The sequence below is a fragment of the Sinocyclocheilus anshuiensis genome, unplaced genomic scaffold (genome assembly GCF_001515605.1).
Source record: "Sinocyclocheilus anshuiensis isolate Anshui unplaced genomic scaffold, SAMN03320099.WGS_v1.1 scaffold715, whole genome shotgun sequence".
Lineage (NCBI taxonomy): Eukaryota > Metazoa > Chordata > Actinopteri > Cypriniformes > Cyprinidae > Sinocyclocheilus > Sinocyclocheilus anshuiensis.
In genome coordinates, this window is record NW_015551089.1 from 1,341,769 (window position 1) to 1,353,086 (window position 11,318).

At 41.5% G+C, this 11,318-nt stretch overlaps 1 protein-coding gene across 3 annotated transcripts in view; it reads right to left on the minus strand.

Moving 5' to 3' along the window:
* Window positions 1–969: 969 nt before the first annotated feature.
* The window catches only part of LOC107662605 (calpain-2 catalytic subunit-like), an 18,816-nt gene continuing 8,467 nt past the window's right edge, over window positions 970–11,318 (minus strand). For 2 of the 3 annotated variants that reach the window (XM_016452684.1, XM_016452686.1), the window contains exons 2-14: window positions 9,482–9,727; window positions 9,252–9,324; window positions 8,897–9,015; window positions 8,655–8,788; window positions 8,361–8,535; window positions 7,823–7,897; window positions 3,726–3,811; window positions 3,502–3,576; window positions 3,228–3,388; window positions 2,888–3,054; window positions 2,402–2,413; window positions 2,079–2,287; window positions 970–1,956 (exon numbers count right to left, since the gene is read on the minus strand). In XM_016452684.1, the coding sequence (XP_016308170.1) occupies window positions 1,932–1,956; window positions 2,079–2,287; window positions 2,402–2,413; window positions 2,888–3,054; window positions 3,228–3,388; window positions 3,502–3,576; window positions 3,726–3,811; window positions 7,823–7,897; window positions 8,361–8,535; window positions 8,655–8,788; window positions 8,897–9,015; window positions 9,252–9,324; window positions 9,482–9,712 (1,542 nt within the window). In that variant the 5' untranslated portion in view covers window positions 9,713–9,727 and the 3' untranslated portion in view covers window positions 970–1,931. Of the gene's footprint in view, window positions 1,957–2,078; window positions 2,288–2,401; window positions 2,414–2,887; window positions 3,055–3,227; window positions 3,389–3,501; window positions 3,577–3,725; window positions 3,812–7,822; window positions 7,898–8,360; window positions 8,536–8,654; window positions 8,789–8,896; window positions 9,016–9,251; window positions 9,325–9,481; window positions 10,447–11,318 lie in introns of those variants that run through there. The other variant, XM_016452685.1, reaches the window with a different exon arrangement.

The following is an 11,318-nucleotide window of genomic DNA, read 5'->3' on the forward strand; positions in this document are numbered from 1 at the left end:
GTGGAAAATAATGTGTTTTTTTAACCTTAAACCACATAAACACATTTCATTACACCAAATACACAAAATAATGTTCTTTTTAACAACGTCATATGACTCCTTTAACAGTTTTGTACATTGAAGTGAATAGCATTGACTATATCATTACAATGGCACCTGTCAAAGAGTGGGATATATTAGGAAGCAAGTGACCAGTTTTGAATTTCATGTGTTGGAAGCAGGAAAAATGGGCAAACAAAAAGGTCTAAGTGACTTTGATAAGGGCCAAATAGTGCTGGCTAGACGACTGGGCCAGAGCATCTCCAAAACGGCTTGTGGTGTGTTCCCGGTATGCAGTGGTTGCTACCTACCAAAAGTGGTGCAAGGAAGGACAACTGGTGAATCGGCATTAGGGTTATGGGCACCCAAGTCTCATTGATGCATGTGGGAAGCGAAGACTAGTCCATCTGGTCCAATCACACAGAATAGCTACTGTAGCTCAAATTTCTGAAATATTCTTTTCTTAATTTTTTGCCACTAGTGTTCATTTCAGATGGAAACAGTGATGGAGCAGTGAATGTAGCAAGAGGAGTGGTTGAAAAAAAAAAATAAATAGGAAAATGCTCTTCCACACACAAGATCAGTCAGGAAAATATTGAGAGCAATAAGAGCTAGTTGTTAGCTTTTAAAAATAGATACATATTCCCCAGATATTGAAAGGGAGTAGGTCAAATAGCTGTTTAAGCCAGCTAACATTCTTTTTGGCGTATCACCAAAATATGTATAAGCTGGCCTTGCTTCAGCAACAAGCTTTAATATACAGAATTTTTATTTTCAATGTTCTGAAAACAGTTTAGGCACTAACATCTTTAAATTTGGTTTAAATGTGTGTCATTGCATAGACAGGACAATTTACAGTAGATGCGAGACTTTGTTAATCGTAATTTACTATGGACAAAAATTACAACAAAACCAACACTCAACTTTAGGTTGCATATTTGAAAGACACTTTAATCCAAAGTGACTTGTATTGCAATCTAGGTATACATTTCATAAATTCATGCATTCCCTGAATCAAACCCATAACATTAAAATTGTGAGCGCCATGTGCTACTGGTTGATCTTAAGAAACTCTTAAGCTTCATTGACACATTTTTAAAACAGACATATGATCCTCTGAATTCATGTGGCTTCCCTAAACAGATGGCCAATACTTACAATACATTTGCCTTGTTGTGTCACTCTAAGAAAATCTGGATGCTAGATCGAGGTCTTAGCTTTATATTTTTTGCTTATTTGGATTCATTCAATTAGAATTCTGTCACCACGTCCAGAAAGAAGCTGCCAATTAATTGTTAAAAGCTTACTGATTATTCTTGTGCCAGCAATATCCTGTTTCTTTGAAGAACAATATTAAAGAAATATATGGGAGCTTTTCATGCATATATGGGAGCTTTATTTGCGCTGTCTGCAGCAGTATAAATTATTTGGAATTAATGCAAAGAATTGATATAATGCCACACTTTCATTCATCTGTTTTTACAGCTTTTCACTTCAAGAGATAATCTGACAGGATTACAATATTTAGTAGAAAAAATAAAATATTTTTTTTCCATCTTGTATGGCATCTAATAATGTATGCCATCTAACATAACTGATCAATTCTGAATACAAACCAGTTAATTAATTAAAACTAGCAATACTGTAGTCACCCTCCCAAAAGATGACACATTTGCTTTACAACCCAAAAACAGTTAAAGGTACAAATAAAGGTAAAACTCTCAAATAGAACAGAATAATGAATAAAAACAAATACATTTCTGGATATTATTTTTTTTAACTATTGACAAGGAAAAATTAAAGTACAAAAAGTAAAAGCAGAACATACTGATTCCTATTCATGTGACAAGTAACAAAGGGTATGCCACACCCTCATCAAGAATGTCTCCATTCTACTCAGGAGTTTCTTGAATATGTCTGTTGGAAAAAGAAAAAAAAATAGATCACAGAGCTGTAATTTCAGGTTACTCTATACTATATGCCTTAAGCACAGAGTATTTAGGGACCTGGGCAATGCTTTAGACTGCTTCACAACTTACTCTAAGTGTGTCTCATTCTTTGAGAAAACAGACAGGACGAAGGAGGCCGTTTCACCAAGATTCTCTGTGCACGGTACAATCAGATACTCTCCCGGCTCCAGCCTGAAGAATTTCATCACCTCTCTGAACCATACTAACTCATCAGTCTGTGCCACAGGCTCTCTGTCAATGAAGAATTCAGATGAAAACCTCCCACTTTCACTTCTCATCTGAAAAATAATTATAAAACATGTCTTTAGTCTATTTAAAAGAATGAATACATAAAAAAAATCTCTTCTTGAAAGGACCATAAGAGTATAACATTTAGGTTAATTTTTACTTGCCTCAATTGGTATCTGTGAAAGTTCAAGAGAAAAAAAGGTAAAACAACTATCATTACAGGGATATTGCAGTTTATTCATAAAACATGTCAATGAAAGCGCTGAGGCCATCACAACTTTCAAAAAGCAGCTGAAGGCACTTCTTATAAGAACGTAACCACTCCACAACCTCAAAGCATGGCACACACAAAATCCTCTTTTTCTTTACATTTCACCATCTGGCTTTCTAATAAACATAGCAATGTACACTATATTGATGACTCTGTGACTACTTGCTCATGTTTCTCAAGTGTACCATAAGTCACTTTTGATAAAAAGCCTCTATTAAATGCATTTAAAAGAATAATAAAAAGAACAATATATGTAAATGAAAGCACCTTCAATTTATAAAGAAACTTTAAACTATATCAGATTCAAACATATGTAAATACTATACATTACTTGGCATATTTACATATGTAAACATGCATAATATATGCAAACACTGACCTCAAAAACATAGAAGCCAATATTAAAATTATCTTGGCTATTTCTGTGTCTCTTCTCATGGTTCTGCATGAGGGACACCAGTATATTTTCAGGGCGCTGGCCACTAGCACATTCTTCATTAAGCTCATCAATTTTCACCCGAAACTGAGAGTTTGTCCAGAAAGTCTCTATAACATATTAAAAGAAGATTTGTACATTATTGAATTTTTTATGCATTCATTCCAAGTTATATCTCTTACTTACACAAGCCTTGTCTATATACTTTTATTATCATTTTGTTATGCTGATTGATACTAGGACTTTATGTGCAAATATAGACATATGAATACAGTAATAATACCTGTCTTAACTATGTCACCACCTGCTGTAGTCCCAGCATTCCATCTGCCAAAATGTCGTTTTGACGTCCAGTGACATTCAGCAGAACCATCCAGAAAATCAGGACAGAGACAACATATGTCTATGTTTTCAAAAATTTTGGTAAAGTCTTCCATTGACATCCTGCAGTTAAAATATGTTTCTAAGTAAAATGCGGTTTCATACTTTGCATATGAAGTAGTCATTTCTCACATCAAGTGTGAGAGGGTGGGAGTACCCAACATGGTCATGCTCACCAGAACTCCCCGTTATTTAAAACGTCATGGCAAATTTTGCGGACTTCCTCACAAACTGTGTCCCACAAAGGTGATCTGTAAAATTAATAAACAAACCATGGGTGCTTAAGAACTTTTAGCATGTGAGATGATATGTCATGATGTGTTCAAGCAATGTACGACAATGTACGACTTTCTGCTGAGTTTGTGAATGATACTGGCTAAATGAAGCTGTTAACCATTACCCATCACTCCAATCTCCTCGCCACTCTTCTTCGCCCCATGGGTTTAACAGTCTCACTAGCTGGACTGGATTTTCGTCACTCATCACCTGTTGTACAAACCCAGGAATCAATGTCAGTTTAAGAGATTAAAAGTAAAAAGAGTATTAAATTTAAAAAAAAGGAGAAAGACACTTTAAAAAAAGGAGAAAGACACAAAAATGCACATTAAAAAACATGCCTCTATCTACAAAACCCTCAACCTTAAACCGAGAAACACACAAAATCCTCTTTTTCTTTGCAATTTACCTCTGCTCTAGCTTGTTTCTTAGTTTGGCTTTTTAATAAAATTGTACACTATGAATATTGATGACTCTCCGTTGTCACCTCCCAGGACACCTCCCGGGTGTCTGTCCTCCTCCTGAGTCTCCTCCCAGTTCCCACCCGTCCCTCCCTCTGTTGGTCTTTGTTTTCTCCCTTATTTGGTCGTTCCTGTTCCTGTCCTCGTTGTCTCTTAATTAGTCATTCTGTTCACCTGTGTTCCTCCAAATTGCCTCGTTAAGTCATGTATTTAGTTCCAGTCTGTGCGTTCCTTCTTTGTTGGGTCTACATGTTGTGAACGTGTGTCATCTTCCCTTCCTGGTGTGGATTTACCCCTGTTTGGATTTAATAAAAGACTGTGTTTGCTATTCTACGTCTCCATCGTTCCTTCCGGCAGCATTACGTTACATGACAGAAGACCTGACCTAGAACGGTTAATTCTGTTTGTTTTCCGTGTTTATTTAGTGTTTTTTGTTTCCGTTGTGTGTTTCCCCATGGATCCCCTCGCCCGCCCGGAATACCTCCTCCTCCTGCTGGAGCAGGGGCAAAGATCGCTCGAGGATCATACAAGACTGTTCCTGGTCCTTGCTAATACCACCTGCTACCCAGATGACGCAGAGCGCCGTCGTCCGAAGATGGTCCTCGAGCAGATTTCGCCACTTTGTGGAGTGGATTCTGGTGAGAAATGGATCGCCTCTCACCGTCTCTCCCGAGGATGATTTCGCCAGATCCACTCCGGACCCAGAGCCCAGCCCACCATCTCCCCGCTGTGCGGAGCACGAGCCCACCGTTGACGGAGAGCCTGAGCCTGCCGGGACCGATGATCCATCGCCACACGGAGCGACAGAGCGCCGGATCGCGCAGAGCCGGAGCTGCAAGTGACGTCAGTCTAGGTCCGAGAGCTGGCTACCACGCCCACCACTAGGGAGAAAGCTGTGGCCAGTGAGATCGTGGAGAGGAGCTCCGCCCAACAGCAACAAGGCTGAGGGTGAGCTATTGATGGAGCTGGGAAAATGGCGAGTGGAAGGAGACCTGATAGACTTGTTTACCGATCTGCCCCCTCTCCTCCCTCCTTCTTCAGAGCCCTCTGTCACCCCTGTTCCCACGTCCAGCCCAAAGAGGGTTCCTGTTTCCAAGTCCAGCCCAAAGAGAGACTCTGTTCCTAAGTCCTGTCAAGAGAGGGTTTCTGTTCCCAAGGGCAGCCCCGAGAGCACAGAGGCTCACAAATGCCCGCCCTCCTGCCCACTCCTGACTCTTCCTCCGATGTCATCTGGCAGCCCCTCTGCTCACCCTCAGCCCACCATCTGTGCGGTGGGCTCACCGCGGGTCTGCCAGTCTCCATCGTCACCGGGGCTGGAGCATCCCTTGCCTCTGCCTCCAGCCTCTGAATCCTGGACTCTGCCTTGGCCCGTCGACCCGTCGGCTCCACCATGGCTCCTAGCTCCCTCCTCTCCGCCGTGGCCCGGCAGACCACTGGCCCCGCCGGGCTCCCTCGTCCCTCCGGCTCCGCCTTGGTCTGGCGTCAACAATCCTGCAGCTCGGGACTCCACTCATCCGGCTGCGCCTTGTCCCTTTGGCTCCGTCAGGCTCCTCCATCCCTTCGGCTCCTGCTCAGTCCTCTGTCGCTCCGGCTCCACCGCGGCCTTCTGGATCCCCGCCTCCGCCTCGGTCGCCGGCGCCATGTGCTCCGCCTTGGCCCTCCGGATCCTCCTCGTCACCCTTGCCCATCGGCTCTCCGTCTCCGCCTCGGGCTCTGCCACTGCAGTCGGTTGGCCCCCTGGAGTTGTCAGCTCTTCCTCCTCCATGGCTCCTCCCTCTGTCGGCTCCACCGTGGGTCACCATTATGGCTGTGGCCTGGGTCCCACCTGGCGCCGCATGCTCCAAGTCCCTCCTGTCATCTCCCTGGCTCCTTCCTCTGTCTGATCCACCCTGGCTCCTCCTGTTTCCTCCTTGGCTCCTCCCTCCATCGTCACCTCCCTGGACTCTGTCTGCCGGCTCCCTCCCGGGTGTCCGTCCTCCTCCTGAGCCTCCTCCCAGTTCCCACGCGTCCCTCCCTCTATTGGTTCTACGGTGCGAGGACGCGCCTTCCGGGAGGGGGGCGAAATGTCAGGATTGGACTGTATTTGTGTTTTGCTCCCCATGACCCAGTTTCTCCCTCATGTGCCCTTATTTGGAGGTTCCTGTTCCTGTCCTCGTTGTCTCTTAATTAGTCATTCTGTTCACCTGTGTTCCTCCAAATTGCCTCGTTAAGTCAAGAACAAATTGCTCACATTCATACAATTCACACATTGCACCCACGATGCAAAGCAGAAAAATCACTATGAAGAGCTCAAAGACTTGTAAAAGCAAGCTAAAATGCCACAGTTGCTTCAGCTAATGCATTTTTACTTTTATTAACACTATCAGTTAGGTTTAGGGCAGGCTTTAGTGTAGGAGGTTATTTAAGTTATTTTCAAATGTGATTAACATTTTATCGCCTCTCACCAGACATTTCATTTCTAAACTGCCACGACATGTAAAAACCAACATAATAAAATGTTGCCAGGTTTGGATAAAAAATTAACACGCTTTTAGTGCCACTTAATGAACATTTCACTTTGAAAGCGAAACTTAAGAAGCAACATAATAGAATTGCAGAAATGTCACCACAGGAATGTTTTCCCAATGAACCGCTGTTGTGCTTACTAATATAGTTTTTCAACTTTCCTTCATTTTATTTTCAACACAAAATGAGTACATAAACATGTTGTGCCCTCAATTCAAGGCCAGAAATGAAGGGGTGTTTAAGGCCAAAAATGACAAAACCTAAAGCCATCAGCCTAAAGAAGACACAAGTCATGGTACAAGACACCAGCATCTCAATCTCTGACAACAAACTTGAGGTTGTACACAACTTTGTGTACCTGGGATCCTCTATTTCTGACTTGCTCTCTCGTGACACTGAGCTAAACAGTCGCATCAGGAAAGCTATCACAACCCTGTCCAGACTGACAAAGTGAGTGTGCACCAATGGCAAGCTGACAGAGCGCCCCAAAGTGCAGGTCTACAAGGCTGGTGTGGTGAGCATGCTTCTCTACGGTAGTGAGTCATGGACCCGGCATGCTCAACAAGAAAGTAGACTCACCTTCCACTTGAGTTGCCTCCGTCACATCCTGGACATCCTGTAAGGACAAGATCCCCAACTGCACTGTCCTTGAGAGAGCAAGGATCTCATTAATGTTCACCCTTCTTAAGTAGAGATGCATGTGATGGCTGGGTCATGTTGTCCAAATGGGTGATGGGTGCATTCAGAAAGATCTCCTGTATGACAAGCTGTCACATGAAACGCGACCAACAGGTAGACCTCACGTGAGGTACAAAGACTTGTCAATGACATCTCAAGGCCCTCGGAATCAAACCAAACTCTTGGGAAGCTGCTGCCTCAGACAGACTACAAGTGGAGATAGATTGTGTAAAAAGGCCTCTCTAACTTTGTGGAGACTCTCAAATAGCAGTCTCAAACTAAGCGGCTACGGAGGAAGGCCAGGACCCAGCCTATCCAACAAGATTTAGAGTTCATCTGCAGGTTTTGTGGCAGAGACTGCCATTCCCAAATTGGATTTTTGAATCACAACCGAAGCTGTACCAGAGATCTTCATCCGATATGATCGATGGTCTCCTGAAACTGACGGATGCCTTTACTAGTGCCATCATTAAGGTAAAAAATTTACCTAAATCTCAATTCCACTGTGGAAGTATCCTATTAACAAAAGTTATAATTTGAGACTAACTGAAACGGCCAGATGCTTGTGTGGTCTTACCTCAAAAACCCCTGTCACAGTGTAAGCATGCTCCGTAATTATGCCATGAAGTAACTCATTTTCTTCAGGGGTTGTCTAATGTTAAATACAAAAAATAAGTGTAAATATTTCATATTAGTACATAGCAGGCCATGTACAGTATACAATTATTAAAAGAAAACTTTTATATTATTTGACATTCTTGACTTCTGATCATCAACCTAAATCATAACAATGCACAAATACAGCCTGCTTTTGCCTTTTTTGACAGTACAGTCAAGGAAGGACAGGAAGCTATAGTACAGGAGTGAGGACTCAATCTATTGTGTTACATGTTAGAGGACTGCAAACGAGGCTATGGCTCTGATTTGTAATTTGTTTTAAGCAGACTGAGTTTGACTGTTGTTGTGACATAGTAAAAGATCAGATCAAATTATTTTTTTGTTATGTGCTTTTTTTTAACGATGATCAATTGACATTCTGCCTTTTGGAAAGACCTAACAAATATATGACAATGCTTTGGAGCTTTGGATCCAGGATTTGGTAAAGTCTTTCTTACCACTGTATTAGAGCCGCAGCCCATAAGGGTTTTCGACTTGAATGCACATTCCATGATTTTCCACAAATCAGCAGGAGCTGTATTCAGTGTATAATACATATGCGTCCCACCAGTGAAGTCCATCAGGGCCTCTGATATGAAACCGGCGTGCAAGTCAGCATAGGACCCGCACACCCTGTAAAGACAGTTTATTTGAGTTCACTCCTCAGCATACTTGTAAGCCAATTTAAATTTCAGTTATTCAAATAATACATAATGAACAGGACACTTTTTTCTCAAAATAATGGCACCAACTTTGCATATGCTTTCTCCAGTAAAGCAGGCCAAAACTCATTGGACGTTTTTGAACACACAAAAAGTAGTTCATCATCAATAGTTGGAAGTTGGTCATCAATAACAACATCAATCCATTTCCCAAATCGCCAGAACTGTGATAAATTACAAACATGGAAAATATGACTTTCTTGTGTTGAAGAAATTATAATGTGAGAAACTTCTAAATAAATATTGAAATATTGAACAGCTATTATAGTCACCCTGAAGTGAAATATCCCAGCATAATCCTTGGTGAATGACTGTTCAGCTGGCATGACCTGTTTTATGATATCCTTCTCAAAAGTTAGAGCTCCAATTGCAGCCAAGAACCAACAGTTTCCTAAATAAATAAAATATTACATATCTGAAGTCACATCTGAAATATGTACAAAATGTGTCAAAATAATGGTGTATATTATTACTAGTTTCCCATCATATGGGGCATGATGCCATTTATTTGAATTGTTAAGAAGAGACAAGAGTTGATATCTGGGTTGAGAACAAAAATTGGCCCACAACACATTGTAAAGTAGACATAGCACCTATGGTATGACACCAGAATCTACTCAAACTTACCTAATACATTTCCCTGTGCATAGTCAAACCTTGAAACATCATCTACAATTAAATTAGGGTCTGACACCAATTCCTGATAAGAGAAAATCAAGTGCAATTCCTTCAGTAGCAAAACATGGACACATACGAAGAAGAGATTTGTAATTCATAATTCCATGCAAAGCTATGAAAGCCATTATGGCAGAAGGTTAGAATATTTATAGACAAAGAATTCTGTAATGTTTACATACGGATGGCCGCTTCCACACAACTTGAGACATGTCCACCTCAGGCGGCAGATCATCAAACAAGCCAATGGAGCTGTTGTCTGGAGGGAACAACTCATCATTGTATAGTGTGTTTTCAGTGAGAGAGTTCTGGTGCAGCTCCTGGTAGTTCTGATCCAGGAGGTTCAATGGACTGGTAGGAGAATTCACATCATCTTCATTTGGGTTGTGGTGGCACTCATCAGGGGGAGGCATTTTTCACTCAGAATGCTTTTGCAGCATGACAAACAAATACAAACACATTTTTAGCATTGTGCTTGTGTATCAACATAAGTGCACAAGGCTGCAGTCAGTGTACCCTTTGTAAGGGTACTTAAGTTTAATTTAACCGATCCATTTTGAATAGGAAAATGTGGACAGAAATTCCAAGTGTCTATTTCCACAAAATGCAAATAATCTGTATTGTTAGCAAAGGCAGTTTAGGTAGCATGGTTAGAGAGTCAGACTTAACCAAAAGTAACCAAAAGCTCGTGGATTCGAGTCTCGGTACCAATGGTGTTTAATATGAGTACATAATGGAAATAAAGTGTTTAATGGGTATTTAAAATGCCTATAATTGAAACTGAATGTGGTGTCCTCGGACGGGCTGGCACATCGACTACAACAAGTGTAGCTCATATTGTTACCAATCTCAAAACCGTGGCTCCCTTCCTGGACCTTCAAGAACACCTTTACTGATCAGCAAGTTCAGTATGGTTATGGTTAAGTAGGGTTAGGTGTAGGGATTAGGCTTTAGGGATAGCGACAAGTAAGGTCCCAGTAAGGCAGCATCCATTTATGATTTTAATAAACATACACTGAATATGTTATTATTTCTCTTCTATAATGTACTTCAATACACTGAGCTGTTAACTGTGTAAATATAAATGTATCATAACACTATTTATGCTTACCGTTTATACTTAGTGTAAATACTTTCAGGCTCTGGCAAAAAACAAAAACACACAGCAAAACTAGACCTGTGTGAAATTCTGATTGGTCAGCGGATGTCTACGCCAGGGTGCATTGCAGCAAAAGTTTTGGCAGCATGACAAAACAACACTTTTGCAAACCCTTGTGCAAAACAATCTATTTAAATACAGAGATCTTGAGGAAACTAGCTCAGATTACCAATGATGCACTGGAAACGCATCACTGCAAAACTTTAGTTTAGTACTCTATGTTCATTTACAAATCACAAAAAAAAGAGCAAAATAGAAATATAATGCCAATTTAGAACTGTTTCCACTATACTGTATATCAAATGGTAAGAAATACTCAACCCACAACTTTTGAGATGTTAGCTTATCATGAGAGGTGCAATTCCAATAAAAGATGCCTTTAATGCTCAGTGAGAAAACAGCTTAAATATCAGTTAAATTTAGTAGCAGTAGAAAAAGGAAAAGGATAAGTTCAAAATTAGCCCTATAATTCACTCTTCTCTGCTCCCATAAAACATCTCAGGTTACTTATGTAACCATGGTTCCCTGAGTAGGGAACGAGACACTGCGTCCTCTAGGGGTCGCTATGGGGAACGTCTCGTCGTGACCCGTGTCTGAAGCATACATTGAAAAAACACCAACAACACGTTGGCCGGCGAAAGCCCATGACGTCACTACCGGTGCAACTATTAGTATAAATAGGCGCCGGGAGAACATGTCATTCACTTCTTCGTCTGAAGCTTGCGTTCGAAGCATGGCAGGAAGCCTAGATGACGCAGTGTCTCATTCCCTACTCAGAGAACCATGGTTACATAACTAACCTGAGACGTTCCCTTTCAAGGGAACTTCGAACTGCGTCCTCTAGGGGTCGCTATGGGGAA